The sequence below is a fragment of the Mytilus galloprovincialis genome, chromosome 14 (genome assembly GCF_965363235.1).
Source record: "Mytilus galloprovincialis chromosome 14, xbMytGall1.hap1.1, whole genome shotgun sequence".
Taxonomy (NCBI): Eukaryota; Metazoa; Mollusca; class Bivalvia; order Mytilida; family Mytilidae; genus Mytilus; species Mytilus galloprovincialis.
Window position 1 is genome coordinate 68,443,139 of NC_134851.1, and position 21,263 is coordinate 68,464,401.

The 21,263-nt window shown below is 32.8% G+C and overlaps 1 protein-coding gene across 1 annotated transcript in view; it reads left to right on the forward strand.

Moving 5' to 3' along the window:
* The first annotated feature begins 797 nt into the window (after nucleotides 1-797).
* The window catches only part of LOC143059496 (uncharacterized), a 32,738-nt gene continuing 12,272 nt past the window's right edge, over nucleotides 798-21,263 (forward strand). Inside the window, exons 1-9 of the mRNA XM_076233005.1 lie at nucleotides 798-904; nucleotides 1,667-1,727; nucleotides 3,692-4,246; nucleotides 13,182-13,259; nucleotides 13,850-14,404; nucleotides 15,125-15,196; nucleotides 16,306-16,860; nucleotides 19,515-19,577; nucleotides 20,750-21,019. Coding sequence (XP_076089120.1) covers nucleotides 1,667-1,727; nucleotides 3,692-4,246; nucleotides 13,182-13,259; nucleotides 13,850-14,404; nucleotides 15,125-15,196; nucleotides 16,306-16,860; nucleotides 19,515-19,577; nucleotides 20,750-21,019 — 2,209 coding nt within the window. The 5' untranslated portion in view covers nucleotides 798-904. The remainder of the gene's footprint in view (nucleotides 905-1,666; nucleotides 1,728-3,691; nucleotides 4,247-13,181; nucleotides 13,260-13,849; nucleotides 14,405-15,124; nucleotides 15,197-16,305; nucleotides 16,861-19,514; nucleotides 19,578-20,749; nucleotides 21,020-21,263) is intronic.

Below are 21,263 nucleotides of genomic sequence, written 5' to 3' on the forward strand. Positions count from 1 at the left end.
ATTGAGATTCAAGCGGTGGCACTTTAATATATACATTTTTGGTTTTAGGGGTTCTTGTGTCTTATAATAGGTTTTCCACATTGGAAATCAATTTAAAAAGAAAAGACACAATGAAACATGAGGTATATATCTATGTATATACATTTGCATTCGACAAGGCTGTCTATTCAATCGCTTATTTTACAACAAGATTATGAAATAATATTTAAAAGAATCATACAGGCAAGTCAATGTACTCTTGAGAACGTCTAGACTTCTGACTTGCAATCAGTGACTACGATTCGACAAGGTTGTCCAATTAGACCTCTTCTTTGCGATAAGATATGAACAAATATACATCTTCATTCTACCAAAAATATAATGGAAAAATATTCAAAATCTAATTAAACATCCTTTTTTGTACAGTTATCAACATCTGTGTTTTAATATGAATAAGTTTATCTCATAAATGACCTATTTTTTTTTAAATTTCTATCGTAATAAAGGATTAAAAACATAAAGGTTATTGTAACTCGAGTTAATTTTCCCGAGGTTCACGAAGGTCTTCTCTTCTTCGGAACATTGTAAGTTAAAATAATCAATTTTCTGACATGTTATTATGATAGATACATCGTTACATCTTTTTTAACAAGTTCAAACAAATTTACAGTCAACCTTATATGCCCCAATGCCGTTTACAATAGAAACAGAAGAATCTGTCGCTGTTTACCTTTTGGGCAAATGCATCTTGACAAGAGAACAAATTCGCTATGCCCGGAGCAGATCCGGATCAAAGAAATCGTGATTGCCCGTACGGAGATGTATTTTAACGGGATGATTAAGAACTGTATGGTCAAACGTTGATGAGGAGACCGATCTGTGTGACGTTATGAGAAGCTGACACGGAAAGTAACTTTTGTCCACGGTATGAAACTTTGTATTTTTAATTTACTCTTATATTTTATTGTAATTTTTTTATATGTATAATTCGAGATTCTCTTGTTTATCTTATTTTTAATGATTAGTTTTTTTTCAATCTATATTTTTTATCACTTCAATTTCACAAAATTTCAATATTTCAATAACTCTATTTAAAAGTAACTGCGTTTCACTAAAATAAAACATAACAATTTTGATAAAATATGAAATGATAATGATAATGACAATAGTATTCATAGAGCATTATGTTATGTTGTTAAACAGTCAATGTGATATCAGCAATATTAAAATGGTCTCACTGTTTAAAAGAACTAGCATCCAGTTGGTTATTTAATTTTTATATATAAATGTAGAAATAGTTTCGAGTCATCTGAAAGTCTGTATACCAAATTTTACAAATGGTTTCGAGAAAAACTAAAATAAACACATTATAAGTTTTTATATTGTGATTTTTCTAAAAATTGATAGATTGATTGTTTGAAAGTGACAGCTAGCTGAGCTGGTGAAACATAAGCTATATATGTTTGTATAATGTAAATAGCTCCTCGTTTAAACTATGAATGAAGAGATGCGATTAATTGATATAGAATTATTGAATATATTAACTTGGAAACCTTTTTTTTTATATTTTAAAAATCAAAGGTTTTTTTTTCTTGAGAAGCACATTATTGTTTATTCTAGGGTGGACTGATAGTTTGACTATTTTTCAGATGAAGATACCAATATTTATAGTTTTATTATTTTTCAGATGAAGATACCGATATTTATAGTTTTATTATGTCTCATTGTACGGAATACACATCAACAAGGTAGGTTTTATTTGTTTTAAAGAGGGGAGCATATATATTCCACGGGAGGTAACTGTTATATGTTCGGTGTATATATTTTCCACGGGAGATAACTCTATTATGTTCGGTGTAATATTTTCCACGGGAGGTAACTCTTATATGTCCGGTGTATATATTTTCCACTGGAGGTAACTCTTATATGTTAGGTGTATATATTTTTCTTAGGAGGTAACTCTTAATGTTGTTATTTCAATACAAGAATAAGACAATGAAACTCATATATGCTTTGTGCAACAGAAGAATAAGAAGATGTGGTATAATTGCCAATGAGACAACTAAATCCATCAAAAGTTCAAATGAATTGTAATTATAGTCAACCGTACGGCTTTGAACATTGAAGTTTATACTGGCAATGAACAACAATGGGCCATATGTAGAGCAAACTCCTCACGCTGTTATTAGTTTTCAATGTAGTGTTAAGTAGTAAGTTGATTGTCTTTTCGTCTTTTTTCGCTTGTTTCCCATAGTACGCCAGTTTTTGCATAACCCTACGATTTTGGATTGTCAATTTAATATCTTCTGCACAATTGTGATTACAAACGCATTGAAAACTGTCCTCTTACCATAACAACGCGTTGTTGCCTGATACCAATGAAATGCGAATTTGCTGGTGTACATCGACATATAACTTTGAAATTATTTTATATTCAGCATAAATGAATAGAATGTCAAACAAAACAAACAAAACTAGCAATCTCAATTCTGTGGCAAGGCTGTCCTTTTTTTTGTATATGAAAAATACTTAAAACCGTTGTATCTTTGCGTTTCGTTAAAGAATGACAGCTGTGGGCATGTCGACTTCAAATCATTATTCCACTCTCTTTATAAAAAATCAGATAAATTGCAATTTGCACTTGAAAATTTTATTTTATGAAATTTAACAACCATTACGGAAGTTCGGTCCCATTAAACAGTTATTCAGTTCGAGAGATTGACAACATTTCGTGTAGAGAAGGTCAACCTAAAATCAAAGTACAAAAATGTACAAGATAATACTATTTAAACAAAAAAACATGACACCGCTCTTTTTTACAACGTGTGTGATTCATCCAATACGATGTAAATAAATGTTTATTTTTTTTATAATATGTTTTAACATGTGCTTGAAATCCATTATGAAAAACAATGAAATTAAAATTAAAGCAATTACATTATATGAATAAAATGTTAAATATATGTTTGTTCGATACATTTTAAGATTTGTGTTCGATATACAAATATGGAAATAAAACATATGCACCGCACCGTACGTAGCCAATATTTTCTTTTATTTCAGTTTCTTTTTTTTTGTGTAAACTCTATACAACTGTAAACATTTTAACAAATGTATTGACTTTCTTTAATAAAATTATGAGAGCGTTTAGAATGCGAACATCTCAATTTTGAATAATTCTTTATTTACTTTTTTACTTTTTTCTATTTCTATATCTTAAATTCAAGTAATTTGTTGGTCTTTTGTAAATAGGACAGGTCTTTTTTAAAAGTCCTCAAATTTTACTCAGTACTAGGAGAACAAAATTTGTGCTCGAAACTGCAAATCCAGTGATTGGTAGATTTCTGAAACTGAGTATTAAAATCGTACTCTAAAATTTTAGAATTGTAAGGCCTGGTTTATCTTAAATGAAATCGATGGAGGGGGCTTTGGTGGTTGGGGGTTATTTGATCTAAATACAACAGAAAGGAAAACAGTCGAGCCTCCACAAGTGGATGAGTCGAAAGAACTCACAAAACTATTCGACCGATCGAGTTATCCGAGGATGCGAGTTACAGCATGTTTTCCGAATTAAATATTGTTCTTAGAATTGTCCATGTTTTAAACTAATCCATTTGAATTGATGAAATAAACCAATGTTGTATTCTAGAATTATTTTGAAGGCTCAAACTTTTACTGTCCAGCTGAAAATGGAATTTGTTTTATTTTGTAGGTCTAAACTGTTATGTTCCGGCTGACATTTTAATTTTATTAGATGGGTCAGACAGCATACAAGACAGAGATTGGACAAATGCAAAGACATTTGTGAAACAGCTCATCAAACAATTTGATGTAGCTCCCGACGCTATTCATATGGGAATTGTAGTGTACAGTTCAAATATTGGAGACTATGTTAGTTTCGCACCTTTTAAACCCAAAACAATGTTAGAGATTATCTCAACGTCTCTTCGGCAACCTAAGCATTCTACGAACACTGCAAAGGGTATCCAATATGCCAGAGAACAATTTAAAAAAGATGGAAGACAAGGTGTGCCTAAAATTCTAATTGTGATCACCGACGGAAGCTCCGATTCTCCGCGTGATACTCATTCTCAAGCAGAATTGGCGAAAATTGAAGGGATTCGTATCCTAGCTTTAGGTGTCGGAAAACAGATTTTTAAAGACGAATTGCGACAGATTGCATCCAGTCCTAGGAAAGTTTACACTGCAACCTCATATATAACTCTACAAGGATTAATATCTGAGATCAGAAACATGGTTTGTCAAGGTAATTATCTGTTTATCTTTACAGCCGATTTCATTGAGTGTGTATGCAAAGGACATATCTTTGGTTAGCTTGCTGGTTAGCTTGCTGGTAAGCTGAACCGAGAATTCATTATTAGGTTAGGTAAAATACCCTCCTTTAAGAGAAGAGTAGTCCGACAGATAACCAATCTATCTGTCTGTTGGAATAGGCTACTTCGAAAGGAGGGTAATATACCTGACCTCATAATGACTTCATGGTTCAGCTAACAATCAAATTAACCAAAGATATTTCATTTCCATACACATTCAATGAAATCGGCTGTAATAGTAATATGGTTCGGAATGTTGCTAACTATTTGAAATTTGCCCAAATTTTAAAGTGCGTGGTTGTGTGGATGTGTGTGTTGTGGCTGGACGGACCAACAAAAACATTGACTTTAATATATCCCTCTCATATTTCTCTGTATGAGAAGTGAAAAAGGAAGATCTATTTATAAGGAGGAATATATACATTTGTTTTTCTATATATTTAATATAAGACTGCTACTGTTGTTTTATAACAAATATTGTACGGTTATTTGTAAACATAAAAAAGGAAAAAGGAGCACATGTAAGACATGTGATATGTTAATCACGACTCCTGATTTCACTAGTAATTTAACATCTAAAACTTATTATACTAAATCTTTCGAGCCTCTGGACTGTTCCACGGACAATGTCGTGTACGGAATCGAATGTACTTTGTGTGGACTACTTTATGTTGGTGAAACTCGTCAAACTTTGCGTAAAAGAATGAATCAACACCGGTCTGATAATAAAGATCCTCAATTTAGAGTTCTTTATAACCATTTTAATCAACCGGACCATGATCCTTCTTTATCTATGAAAGTACGCATCATTGAGAAAATTTATCACCACACAAATAGCCCTGTACTAAGTACTCCTTTCCGCAAAGATAGAGAAAATTTCTGGATAAGGGAGTTAGGGACTGCAATGCCATATGGTTGCAATGACAATATTAAAGGAGTAGGAAATTTGTCAAGTCCTGCCTGCAGTGATATTAATGTAATGAGTTTATTTAATACTACCTTACGACAACAACGTAGTCATGGGCAAAAACATTACCATCGGCCTAATGTTAAAAAGTCTTCCAAATCTAGATCACTCTCTGGGAGCTTTAATGACCTTCATTTACATCTTCATCATCCACTAGGGTTACATTACATAAGAACTATTCTCTTTTCACTGCCAGTTAATTTTCTAAAACGTTTGAGAGATTATGCACTTGACAAAGGAGGCACCAATACATTTTCTGCAATATACAGACTAGTCAGTATTATTTGTGATGTAGCTCTTTTCCGACTTTTCAAACCAGTAAGATCGGAACCTTTACATGAGGAAAAGAGGAAATTCCTTCCTGTTGATTTTGCCAATAGAGGAATTGATGCAATCAATCTCGGCAACGTTCTACATCACAAGGAGGTAACATCTAAAATTCCTATTTATTTTCAAAATCAATCTGTTCCTATTGTATCCTACAGTTACACCAAAACCATTGCACCTAAAATATTTAACTATAAACAAGCATTGCAGGACCTTGACTTAGAACAATACTTAAGAAGCCCTCCGACATGTAACTGTTCCCACTCGCCTTATAATTACAGCCCCTCTGGTCATGTTATAACTGGAGATCTAAACATAATTCAACATGAAAATCTCCGAAAGGTGATTTCTCATGGTCCTAAGTTTAGAGAACCCCAACACATCAATTGGAACCATAACTTCAAAATAATTATGGATTCCATTGAGGACTACGCCAGAGCATGGGCTAAACGAGAAGAAGTTGAACTGGACACTTTGTCAGAATGGGTTAAAACTATCAGGTCTCTGATAAAACGTCGCATTCACAAGTTGAAAAACTGTGTTAACGATCGACCTAAGTCCATTTTCAGAGACAAAGAGGCCATGAAATGTCTATCATCTCTTCATGATACGTATGTTGTTGTTCCTGCGGACAAAGCTTCAAATAATATTGTCTTTGTATGTAAATCGTATTACTACGAATGTCTTGTAAAAGAATTGGGTATAAAGGAGCACTCAGGTAATCCCACATACAAAGACATATCATTTGACAAGGATGAGATTTTAGCAAATCATAAGTCCTTCATGGCTTCCATAAACATTACATTGAACACCAAATCGGAGGACTTACCTTGTTTGTATTGGATACCAAAGCTTCATAAAATTCCGTACAAACAACGGTATATTGCTGGCTCATCTTCATGTTCCACTAAAGAATTGTCCATTAGATTGACTAAAATTTTATCCGCAGTGAAAGAGGGTCTTCAGAAATACTGTGAAACTGTTTACTCGCGTAGTGGTATTAACCATATGTGGATTCTTAAAAATTCTAAAGAACTTCTAGACAATTTTAAATCTCGGTCTATTTCTGAAATTAGTTCTATCAAAACTTTTGATTTTTCAACCCTGTATACCACCATTCCCCATGTGAAATTGAAAAATCGCCTAAAAGAAATAATCCACAATGCCTTTCAACATAAAAATGGTAGCATACGCTATAAATTTATTACTTTGGGATTTCATAAGGCATATTTCGTTAATAGTGACAAACAAAAAGGTAAAACCTGCTACACAAAAGAACAAGTGGTCAGTATGCTGGAGTTTCTTATCGACAACATATTTGTTGAGTTTGGAGGTAGACTTTTTCAACAAACTGTCGGCATTCCTATGGGAACGAACTGCGCGCCTCTCCTTGCTGACCTCTTCTTGTTTTCATATGAATCGGAGTTCCTTCAGACACTTGTCAAAAACAAGAAGATCAAAGAAGCCAGGTTATTTAATTTCACTTTCAGATATATTGATGATGTTCTTTCCATTAACAATCCTAACTTTTCTGATTGGGTTCCATTAATATATCCACCAGAACTAGAAATTAAAGAGACAACAGACACGGCTTCATCCGCCTCATTTTTAGACTTATACCTCGAATTTGACATACACAGTCATCTTAGTACCAGAATCTATGACAAACGAGACGATTTTGATTTTGAAATTATCAATTTCCCCCACCTTAGTAGCAACATACCAACTTCACCTGCATATGGAATATACATTTCCCAACTTATTCGGTATTCAAGAGCTTGCAGCTCCTACTCAGACTTTGTAAAACGTCACCAGTGTCTGAGCAGAAAGTTGATGAACCAGGGGTATGTCAAAGAACGTCTCGTCCTTTTTCTAAAAAAGTTCATCGGAAGGTACCCAGAACTTGTTGATAAATATTCCGTATCAACTTCACAAATAATACACGATGGTCTTGAAGTATAGATTTTGCGTACTGACGTTGTTTATCATCTTAATTACGTGTTATATTATCCCCTTTTTTTTTGTCTTTATTAATATTACTTTTACTGTTGTCTGTTTTTTTGAGATATCCTTTTGACGTAACTCTGTGCTTATGTATCCCATCATACTTTGAACGACAAAATTATTTTATGATGTGACTCTGTACCTATGTATCTTGTCATACTTTGAATGACAAAATTATTTTATGATGTGAATCTGTACCTATGTATCGTGTCATACTTTGAATGACAAAATTATTTTATTCATTAATATTACTTTTACTGTTAACCAACTTTTTTTGTGATATACATTTTACGTGACTCTGTACTTATGTATCACGTCATACTTTGAACCACACTATTATTTTATATTTATTATTATTACTTTAACTGCTAAGTCAATGTTTGTAATATCTATTTTGCGTGACTGTATTTATGCATCCCGTCATACTTTGAACGACAAAATTATTTCATGTCTACCTGTGCGAATTTTAAACGCGCAATTTTACACCAGTACCCATACCCTCCTTCCTTGATGGGTGCATTTTACATAGACAAATATAATCGTATAATATAATCAAAATGAGGATGTTAATTTGATGTATGCCTTTTTGTGCTTCTTCGTTACATTTGTTGTTTTTATAGTGATTAAGATGATAACACAATGTTGACTGCTGTACCCCTATTTTTGACATTTTTACCTATTATGTCTGTTTGTTTTGTTCACGCATCGGTGACTATATAATGGAATTTGATGCGACTGTCATACAAGTGAGAGGTTTAGCTAGCTATAAAACCAGGTTCAATCCACCATTTTCTACATTTGAAAATGCCTGTACCAAGTCAGGAATATGACAGTTCTTGTCCATTCGTTTTTGATGCGTTTTGTTATTTGATTTTGCCATGTGATTATGGACTTTCCGAATTGATTTTCCTCTGAGTTCAGTATTTTTGTGATATTACTTTTTATTTCAGATCGGATTCTGATCAACTTGGTACTTATAGAAGAAGCATTGTCACGGGTTTATTTCCACATTATTACATATGTTCATGCACCTCAAGAGAAAACAAAAACGAATGAAACAAAAGTAGAGCCAAATTATCAAATATTCTTCAGACCACTCTTTGTCTTTCAAAAAATGTCAACCAAATATCTTATTCCAACCAAAACTTTAAAATGCTAGTATGCTTTTGAAAAAAAACCATGTGTCTATATAAAAACATATTGAAAAATAATGCAAAAAAATGGGTACTACGTCGATGATCCTGACTTGGGACAGACGCAGAGACCCAATCTAATTAAAAAGATTGGCAGAGACCTCAACTCTGAGATTTGCTGATACCAAGTTTGCACATCTTGGTAAGAGTATCGTGTAATGTACTTAATTACTTTTATGACCATCTCATAAAGCAAATAGGAAACAGATAGCCACATACTGAATTGTATGAAAGTTGTCTATCTGCAAAGAACCATAACTCTGGGATTTTTCAAAGGATCAGGTTGCTCATCTTCATGTTAGAATTGTTTTATGATGAACAGGTTATGAAGTGTATAAAATGAGATTCGACCTCTGAGAACATAACGATGAGCAACACATATTTTTAAGTAATGGGGGATTTTTCTTTAAATCTGGAAATAATCAGGGGAGAAAAAAAATCCATGCTAAAATTCCATGCTACAAAGTTAACACATTAATAATCTGTAATTGTACAAAAAATAAACTGAATAGAAGACTCTTTAAAAAATCAGTTTGAACCTACAGACGGACAAACACACTGACTTGTTGATTTTTGTATTGACATCAAAACCATGTTTGGGAGAGTTGAAGAAATTGAATATAGCAAATTAAAAGTGAGACAATCAATTGACTGTATTTCAGCTCTCTTTTCTTTCATTTTTTAAGGTTTCGAAAATCTTTCACACTTATGCAATACAAAGCGTACATTTTACCTTGACCTATAATTGTTTACTTTTATAAATTTTCGAACCTACAGACGAACGAACACACAACACAGACTTGTTGATTTTTGTATTTACATCAAAACCAGGGAGAGTTATAAATTGTTATTTGGATGGAGAGTTGTCTCATTGGCACTCATACCACGTCATCTTCCTGTACCTATTTTAAGTTTCAAAACTATGCATTTATTTCTATATATGTTTATGATATATGATAATAAAATATCTGTTGCCGTTCTGGCACAGGTTACACGAAAAGTGTCCCCTTGGCTGCATGCATGTCATAAGTATGTATTTTAATATTCTTTTATAAGTTGTTTTCTCACCACTGTTTCGTACCAAAACCGTTACATTCAAGTTATTTTGACTAAAAGTGACTTTTATCACTCTCTTCACACTATTTTATCTGTGGGAAAAAGGAAACTAATTGTGTATTGCAGAACATTAGTTATCTAATTCAATTACACATGACATAAAACATGTCCTGATTGACAAACATAGTACAAGGTTCATGTCATGTTTTAGTATTGTTTGTGGATTAGTTATATCATTGAAAACCGACCTTGTTTGTTGAGTTTTTTCAATCATTTTAATTTCAATTTTATTAAGAAGACTATACAAGTTCTTTTTTTTCTCGAATAAATGATATATGAAGAAAAATAGTATATTTTCAAAAAAGACAAAAACATACAAAAAAAAAACAACTGCTGAAGATATGTTAATTTTAAGGAAAAAACATTTTATGCTATCAAAACGTGATCATTATCCCTATGTTAAACATCAAACTGTTGATGTTTTTAAAATTCTTCACATTTGAAATAAGCCGTCTTTTATGAAAGTATAGGTTTCTCAAATTTTAGCAGTGGTTAAATTCGTCCAAACTTCCAAGCAAAGACCGAATCAAAAAAAAAAAACTCGGCAAGTAACGGCAATACTTCGGAAAGTTGATCCTTACGTAACACCCTCATAAACCATGCAATTACCGTGATAATTAATTGAAACATCGTGTTATTAATTTCTACAAGAACCATTATTTACCCCTTATTAGTATTAACTATCATAATTGATATATAAACTTTATAAAGTATTGTTAAACACTATTAATATCACAATGAATAATTTGCTCCATCAACTTTTAAACATGAATAACTTGATTAATTGTCATGTAAACATGCTTGTTAATGATCATAGATGGCAAGGTACAACATAATCAACATAAAAATCAAAATACAGAATCACACATATTGATTTAAATTTGATAATTAAAAATAGTTAACAAATACCATTAAAATATGATTTTATGCCCAACCTACGATAGTAGAGGGGCATTATGTCTTCTGGTCTGTGCGTCCGTTCGTTCGTTCGTCCGTCCATCCGTTCGTCCCGCTTCAGATTAAGTGTTTGGTCAAGGTAGTTTTTAATGAAGCTGAGGTCAAATCAACTTGAAACTTAGTATACATGTTCCTTATGATATGATTTTTCTAATTTTAAAGCCAAATTATACCTTTGACCCCAATTTCACGGTCCACTGAAAAAATGAAAGTGCGAGTTTCAGGTTTAAGTTTTTGGTCAAGGTACACAGGCACTTGTCTCAGAAATTTTTTTCCCTATATACCTTAATATAACAAGTGTTATATTAAGGTATATAGAAAAAAAAATTCTGAGACAAGTGCCTGTGTCAAGGTAGTTTTTGTTGAAGTTAAGGTCCAATTAACTTGAAACTTAGTATTGTATGATCTTTCTACTTTAATGCCAAATGAGATTTGTTACCCAATTTCAAGGTCCATTTAACATGGAAAATGATAATGCAAGTGGGACATCCGTGTACTTTGGACACATTCTTGGTTTTTTATTGGTCAACATAATTGGTTACATTTCAGTTGATTAGATACTACGTAAATCCCGTAAATTAATATATTTGAAATTGGTTTTTGAACAACTACAATGTATATCGTAGTTTTCATATCAAAGTTAGATATTTGTTAAATTATAATTCAATAAAAGCTGAAAAATAAACAATTATGTCTACTGAATTTTAAACATAATAAGAAAATACCTGAAAACCTGTTAAAAATATCATTGTAAAACAATTGTCTGATCATGATCAATGTTAATACTTAGTCTAGTTTTCATAGTTACACTGATGGATTTTTTTAACGATACATGATTGACTGAGTTTCTACGAGAAAAAATTACAGCAGATTCCAGCGAGTATGAAGCTACAGGTAGAGTCTTTGGTTAGCTTCCTCGCTAGCTCAACCATGAAATCATTATTATGTAAGGTACACAAGCCTTTGGGTGGAGTCAGTAGTTAAACAGAGAACCAATCAGAACAAGTGATTGTACCATTATTAAGTACATGCACATAACTGTATTAAAATGAACTGAGTAATTGATTGAAATAAAATTGACAAATCAAACACACCTACAACCTGCTTATGAATTTGCTTATCAACAAATTTTGAAAACTTATTTTTAAACTGACTTGTAAAACTAGTTTTACATGACTTGTAAAACTAGTTTTACAATGTTTATATTCTGTTACTTGTTCTGATTGGTTCTCTGTTTAACTACTGACTCCACCCAAAGGCTTGTGTACCTTACCTAATAATGATTTCATGGTTGAGCTAGCAAGGAAGCTAACCAAAGAATCTACCTGTAGCTTCATACTCGTTGGAATCTGCTGTAATTGAATACATAACATATATATAGAAAATAGAAAACTTTAACACCTACATTGCAAATGAGTAAAAATAACTATACAACGGAATTTTTCAAATTTTTATGAGATAAAGAATTTTTCAATGTATTTTTAAACGCACTGTAATCAATTTTATTATATCTTGGGTAAGGATATTATATTGTTTTATGTTTGTTCTTAATCTGAAGACGAATGTTTTGAATCCTTTAGCGAAAAAAACCCAAGAAGAAGTGTCAATAAAAAGATAAACTCATACTCTCTTCATATTAGAATGCTTTGAAAGGGTTTATAGAATAGAAAATAATGGGCAAACTATTGAGAATAAAGGGTCAAATATATTTAAAAATGTAAGAAATTATATAGGTCAATGAAACTAAGATTTGAACATTCTATACTAAATTTTCGTAGCAATAAAGAGTCATAACCTATAATATAATTCAAGCTTCCTCCTAGAAATAGTCGTTAGCCTATACCAAACCCTACACTACCTTCAAGTAGCACGCATTTGTACTGCTCACAATCTATAGATGCGTACGTTAATCACGCTTTTAGAAAAGCTAATATTTGTATCTAATAATGACTGTGGTCTTTAGGTGTGTATGTTTTTATTTTGAGTTGATTTGAATCGAAACAAATACGGTCTTTTAGGACAAATGACACAAACCCATTCGTCATTTTTGAATCCAAAGGATTGTGTCTTAAATGTCATTGATTGGAATTCCAATATATATACTTAGGGTGTTGTTAAAAAGAATCAACATTTTGGTATACTGTATGATCCAAAATTTAAACATCGTATTCTGAAACAGAAAATTACATACATATTTTAACTATGGGAATAATTGATGAACAATTTCGACCTCATTTTATTTGGTATATAGATATATATATTATGTAAATTTCTTACTTTCATATTTTCAAACATTTCTTTCAGTAATTACAACAACTACAAGTCCACCATTACAAACACAAATGGTAACTCTTCCATCGATACACGTTGCCAATCCCACCGGTAAGTCTCGGCTACGCCTCGTATGGCATGATTATTTATTCAATAAAATAATTGAGAGAAACAGAACAACTGATCGTTAACATGTAAGATACCCCATACAATATATGAGGGGTTTTAATAAAGGGATATAGTTTACTGCAAGTTCAATTTACATATCAAAAATTAATTATCACATAAATTAACTGATTTGATTTGTGAAAAACGAACACACTAAAAACAAATGTTTTTCTTGATTATTCTTTTAGAATAGTTCGTACTTTTTTGGCCATATTTATAACGATTATTACCTAGGGACAGATATTATATTTCTAAACTTCGATGTTCGAATCTGAAATCACCTAGTGAGACTAGGAGATGTGAGGGAATTGCCAGGGACCATAGAATATAAACAATGAGGGAATAGGTGATGAGTTCCATATATTGTTTATCTGTAAAAATGCTAATGTTTCTGCTCTTAGATTAAAGTTTATACCAAATTATTACGTAATGAATCCAAGCAAGAACAAATTTACTGGTTTGCTGTCTTTATGTAACGTACAAGTTCAAAAGAAAGGTTATGAATAAAAATCTTGAAAATCTTATTTTTGCAGATAAGGTTTGTAATGTGCCTGGGGATATCGTATTTTTGATTGATGGATCAAACAGTATGAGCAATGCAGACTTTCGGAAACAAAAGAATTTTGTAGCAAACATGATAGATAATTTTGAAATTGGAAAAGAGTTTATACATGTTGGTATTGTTGTATTTAGTACTGTGATTGGAGACATAGTCCATCTACAACCATCAAGATCAAAAGATTTATTGAAAATTTTAGCAAACAATTTACGACATCCAAAAGTTGGAACAAATACCGCTTTGGGTATTGAACGCGTGCGCAAAATGATGCGAGAAGAAGGACGTTCTTTCGCCCCTAAAATCATGGTCGTGGTTACCGATGGTCGATCCGCCTCACCCGCTCTCACATCTTTGCAAGCATCTTTGGCTAAGGCAGAAGGACTGACTGTTATTGCCATTGGTGTGGGAAGTGCAATGTTCAAGGACGAGTTGGAAAATATTGCTAGTGACCAAGGGAAAATGTTCCAGGTTACCAGATTTCAAGATTTGGAATTGATTATAACTGCAATGAGGAATTTGATTTGTCAATGTAAGCACCATTGTGGTTGGTTACCGGCAATGATAGAAAAGCCAGTATAATTATAGATCATTATATACTTTAGTTTAGGTTACGCATGTAGAATCTTTTAAACACATGCGTTAGTTAGTAATTGTTTCGGTAAGACCTCATTTTGCTATTCAAAACTGTATCCAAATGTGTAAAGCGTACTCTTATAAGACGTCATGGATAAAGAATGAAGCTAAAAAGGCTTACAAATGCCAAAAAAAAAAAAAAGAACTTACAACTGCATATGTACAATTGATGAAAAACAAACGATACTTGAAACTTTTTTTGTAATTGAACAAACTTGTCACGCTTTGATTTAAGTGGATTTTAGCTTATAGAAATACAACTTCGTTTTGGGTAAATATTTTATGTCTAACAAATGATGTAATGCTGTTTCTTTCAAACGATAGTCGATAGCATCTCGTTAGAAAATTAAAAACAAATATTGAAGAATTCAACTTTGCATGAGAAGCGTTGGGGATTCGTCGTTTTATAATTTTGAATGTTAAATTGTCTACTTAAAAAAAACAAAAAAACTATCAATGTATGAGGCCAATTTCCGTGTGCGGGATCTGCACGCGGCACTGAAGACCCATTGGTGGCCTTCGGATGTTATCTGCTCTTTGGTCGGTTGTTGTCTCTTTGACATGTTCTCAATTTCCATTTTTAATTTTATGTTAAAAAAATCTATTTCTTTTCCAGCCATAACAACGACGACATCTACGACAACAACAACGACAACACCAGCTACGATCAACGTACCGTATCCACCAGGTGAGATTATAAGGGGGTCTCCACGGGGTTTACTGAATAAAAAATAACGGCAAAAAAAAGCAGAATAAAGGGGGGAAGCAGAAAATATAGCAAAATTGGCAAAGAATTAACGATTTGAGAACAAAGGGCCTAATTACATAGAAAAGAGAAAAGGGGTATACAAAATTAAGAATAAAGAAATAAAGTACCCCCTCAAAGGAAATGTATCAAATTGTGTTGTATTTTTTCCCAAAGGAAAACGATCATTAATTATATTTTAGTATAAAAGATTCATTGTGAAGCACCAGCTAGTCTGGTGCTTTGAGTAATTTAAATGTCTATGTGTCCTCTTTTTTTCGCTTAAAGTAGCACATAAAGGTATATTTCTTCATTACATATTTGAACTGCTTACAATGTAGGTGAAAAATATCTTGTTTGCAAATTTTCGTAAAAACCACCATGGGATCGAAACATTATCGTTTGCCCTTAACGCCAATGATTTTTTTACAAATACATAGAACTTTGTCATACTAGGCTCTTTTATCATTATTATTTAAAAAAAATAATTCCGAGTTGATATCAAGCGACATCCAATTCTTACTCGTTATGAAAGACTGAGGGTGTGAATGGGGTTTACGGAATAGAGAATATGCAGTTTCAGAATCTAAAGAATCATGGGTAATTTTATTGTTCGTACCCCAAAATGAAAATATAACGTTACGTCATTGGTTGAATTTCTATTGTTTATCTCGTTTTAAACCCAACACAACGTTTTGTGTGCACTTTTGGAAATATTACCCAGGATGCATTAGGTTCTGAATTCTGGACATTGTATGACACTTGTGCAGAATAAAGGGCAAAAAAAGAATAAAGAATAATTGGGTGTTGTTAAGAATAGAGAAAAACGTTCTAAAAAATTAAAAGAGTACAGACTTCATCAAACCTATTTTGCTCTGGATGACTTTTCATTTAAAAATTCTGAATGAACGAAAACGTATCATATACATCGACATGTGTTTTTTTAAGAGACAAAATTGTTTAACTACGAACCAAAAAAAAAAAAACTCCGTAGCAGAGAAGCAGAAAGTATTTTGAAATACGTCTGATGACCACTACGTCTTATGTTTCAGGTCTTATTTGTGACGTCGCTGCTGATGTTGGTTTCGTGATTGACGGGTCAAAAAGTATTTCCTCTGGAGATTGGCCAAAGGGACTTAATTTCGTAGCGAACCTAATAAATAACCTATATATCACCCCGGAAGGTATACATGCTGGTATAGTAGTATACAGTACTTTTATAAACGAAAAGGTTCCTCTGAACCCCTTTAAATCAAAGCCGTTATTGATGGCTATGACTAAAAGTTTGAAACAACCTAAACAGGGAACCAACACCGCATTGGGTGTTGATACTATGAGACAGATGTTCCGTAACCAAGGTCGATATGACGCACCCAAAGTTATGATTATCGTAACTGATGGAAAATCAACAAATCCTGGTCAAACTAAAATTCAAGCAGCGAGAGCAAAGGCCGAGGGTGCTATTATTATCACAGTCGGTATTGGAGGTTCCAGTATGTTTAAAGATGAAATCCGTGACATCGCTACCAAGAACAAATACTTTGAAGTGGCAGATTACAGGTCGCTCACAACTATTATTCAGCAACTTAGAGATCTGATTTGTATGGGTAAGTACCTCTATCATTTTAGTGATAGTTTGACGAATCGAAGTAGGCTTATATGTTTTACAAGGTTAGGTTTCAAGTAGACCTATAGAATCGTTCTTTTTCAGTTTATTATGTAAGCCGAATACGCGACTGTTTGTGTCCGTTTTCTAAAAAAAAGAAAATACTTGAAAATCAAAGAATGTTCAATACAAAATTTCCCTTTCCATTAAAAGTTTGTTTGTTTTGTTAGAGAGCAACCATTTAACTTGAAAAAAAGGGGTAAGGATTTTAGTCTGAGTCAGAATTTATTTCGAGCATAGCACGCGCATTTGTTTAATTGTTTTGACGAAAACAATCAAATTATTGTTTTCAAAATTTAATACTGAAAGGCAAGCGGAAAATCTGGAAACAGAATAATTTTTATTCAACAAATTGTTGATCAAAAAAAATATTTTTTTAGGAAAAAAATACACTCCTTGTGAAGTTAAGTGGTCGTTCCCTTAAGTTTTTTATATGGTAGGTGGTAGCTGGAATTGATCGTTGATATCATCTATAATTCACACGTTTTCATCTTTGACAAAATTGTGCACCTGTTTTATCTCCATATTTGGACATATTTCTCCGATGCACAAATACATTTTTAATTTCTACGTGTTCCCAGACAACACCTGCTAATATTATTAATTTCTGTCCTGATACATGTACTATGACATGATGCTTACATGTATTTACGCCTTTTAGACAGATTAATATTATTACAAGTATTGTGTATCGTCATACGCCCATATAAATGATGGTTCTGTCACCTGACCACAAGTCCGCAGTAAATCATTATCCCGCAGTTAATTTCTCTACGGGCATCGGTGATTAACGTTGCAAAAAGGTGAAAAGTTTCAAAGTAAGAAATATGTTTGTCATATTGAATAATTAGTTAACAAATGCCTTTGAGATGATTTTCCTATAATATGTACCTGTGATGAAGTATAGTTATTTGTCTTTGTAAAACAAGTGAAATGTTTATTAGTTTTTTTTAGACTACTTTTAATTTATTTCTGGATCTTTTGATTTTTCCCACAACATTAATTGACATATTATTTTATTAGAACAAGATTTCTCTCATCTGAGCTAAATGCCGTAGAGTTTTTTGCCTGCTGGTTAATTCATTAGAAAACGAATTATGGGCCGCTCACGCATATATTTTTCAAAATATTGATTTCAGTGTATTTTTCAAAATATTATAATCATTAAAAATGCAACCTCTTTATTCAATCAATCTCGGATTTAATATACATTTTTTCAGGAAAACAGAAACCTTATCTTTCTGTTTCTTCTGAAATGCCGGTATCCATCCAACGAAAATTAAAGGTTTTCGTGGCCAATATTTGTATTTGAACAAAATGTCGATCTTGTTCGTAAAATTTTCACAGTAATATGGTGAAGACAATTTTCAACTGGTCTAAAACTAATCAAATTAAAAAAGAGGGGAAAAAAGACGCATCATTGAGTTTCCAACTCTTAACTATTTGTGGGTTATATTTTCAAAATGTCGTAATAAACAACCGACTGTTTATGTTGCTTTTAAGCTGAGTTTTTCTTTGCAATGACTGCTATTTTTTGTACAAAATTATTATTTGTTGAAGCTTTAGATTAAAAAAAAAACATAACACGAAAATAAAATACAATAGAGGTAGGTTTGGGATAAAAAAAAAAAAAGACGGATTTGACTATCAGAAGAAATATATAAAGGGTTGGATGGTATCTATGGGGAAACAGGGGCGAATCCAGTCATTTTAAAGGGGGGGTCCCAACCCAGGACAAACGGGGGGGTCCAACTATAGGTCCCCATTCAAATGTATTTATAGACCCGAAAAAAGGGGGGTTCCAACGACGCGCGAAGGGGTACATACTTTGTTTTATATTACTGATGTAAATAAGGACCTTCGCACTCTTTGTTTCAGTGTTTCACAGGGTATGGCATGACCAATTGTTTGATATTAAATGGACATTAAAGTGCAATTTTAAATGTAGTATTTTTTCCAAAAGTAATGACTTCGTATTTATTTGATGACATCAACGAAAGAGGATAGTACACTGAGAAAATATAAGCACTTTCTCGGGTTTATTTTGGTGTGATGTGTGTATTAATCTTTAGTCTGTGTGTATGGTGTTTTGTGGACTTTTTTTTTGGGGGGGGGGGTCGTCTTATTTCCTTTGTTATTCTATTGTTTTTAATTCTTCGATGTATTGTTCTTGATTGCTACCTGGAATCTTCAAACTCTTGGATCGCGTATCCACTATTTCTCATTCGTCTCAACTCGGCCGATTCCGTACCCTCATCTAACGGATAGAAGGCCTGAGAGTAGCGGATTCTACCGAGGATTGCCGACTGCGCTATTTCTTTGAACGAAATAAGGTTGTCTCGTTGATTTTCATTTTTGGAATATTTTAGTTTAAATTCATTTGCGCTTCAAACATTGCTCTAAAATGTACTATGTATGAAGAATAGCATATACAAGTTTATTATGCTTCACATTTCTAGTTATCTGTCTACACATTTGCATATTTGGATAATTATGTTTTAATTTGAAATGTGTTTTTATGCAATAAATGTAATTTAATAATATGCATTTTATGAATATGAAATACGCACTAAAGTATACCTATTTATATTTCAGTCATTACAACAACACCTCCAGTAATAAGCACAACACCACAACCAGATCCATTGCTACCACCAAGTATGTACATTGTACAGTTAAATGTATACAATATAACATATTGCACGGTTAATATAAACTATTTTTACAAAAGCCGTGGTGTAGTGGTTAGTGCATCGGACTACTAACACAAAGGTTCCTGGCTCGATTCCCGGTCCGGGATGAAAACTTCAGGAACTGAATTTTCGGCTCTCCCTTGACACCATTTGCGAGTATGGCCTTGATGATACGATGATAGTCCGTCGGAAGGGGTCGATAAATGGCTGACCCGTGTTAAGAGAGAGCCATATCTCTTGCACGTAAAATACACCCTTGTAGATTACGAAAAAGAGCAGGCGAATGTCGCTTCAAGGCAGCACTCGCACCCGCAAAGTCGAAAGGCATTAAAATAAGTTACAAAACTTGTTTCCCAATCCATTATGAATAAATAAGTTTGAAATAATGTAAACTATCTATAACTCAATCTGCAGGTGCGTTCGATTCAAAACTCAATTAACTAGGATTTTAAGTTTTCCTGCCGGTAGTGGCTCTTCGTCTTCCACCACCAAAAAGATAACCTGACAGCCACCATTTAAAAAATCGGACTGGAAGTACCGTTTACCACAAGCAATCTTTCAACCAATCAATCAATCTTGATTATGTACAATTAGACGCACAAGTTTAAACATGTGTTTGGTAAGAATTAGAATAGAAAACCACTGCATGGACAATAAAATTGAGAATGGAAATGGGGAATGTGTCAAAGAGACAACAACCCGACCAAAATAAAAAACCAACAGGTGACTAAGTTAGCTTTTCATAAGTAATTATTGGAAAATAACGTTCAGTTTGTTTTCATCTCCCGATTTGTTGATTAGTTTATTTATAGCTTTAGCTGTATCTAAATAATACAATATAAAAAGAAGATGTGGTATGATTGCCAATGAGACAACTATCCACAAAAGACCAAAATGACGCAGACAATAATAACTATAGGTCACGGTACTGCCTTAAACAATGAGCAAAGCCCATACCGCATAGTGAGCTATAAAAGGCCCCGATAAGACAATGTAAAGTAAAGGCCCCGACAATACAATGTTACGAATGACGACATCAAAGTTGGTGCATATTTGAGGCTATCGGTAGCAACCTTTTAAATCGTTGATAAATAAATTATACTTTTGATAGCCATAGCTTACATTTTACTTTTTTAGTTCCTGGTTGTGATATTCCTGCAGAAATCATGCTTCTTACTCACGGCTCAGAAAATATAAATGAGTACAACTGGAACAAAAATAAAGACTTTATTGTTAGCTTAATAAGGAATTTGAATGTCGGTAAAACACAGCATCACGTTGGATACGTTGTATATAGTAACACATATGGCGATACGATTGGTCTAGAACCATACAAGTCAACCTTTGACCTGACAAATATGGCCAACTCTTTGATACATCCAGGAAAGGGAGTTAACACAGCTATAGGTATGTTTATTGTAGTTGATAAAATACAAATTAGAAAAAGACGATAAAATACAAATCAGAAAAAAGACAGAGATCGAGGAGTAAATTTAGTTTGATTTCTTATAAAACAATTTTAATTGGAAAAAATGCAATACAATAATAATTTCAACCGAAAATGAATTATGGGGAATTCACTACCCGGTAAAGATCGAACAAATTATCAATGTGTGTCAGTAATTTATAGTCCATACATATAATAATATTT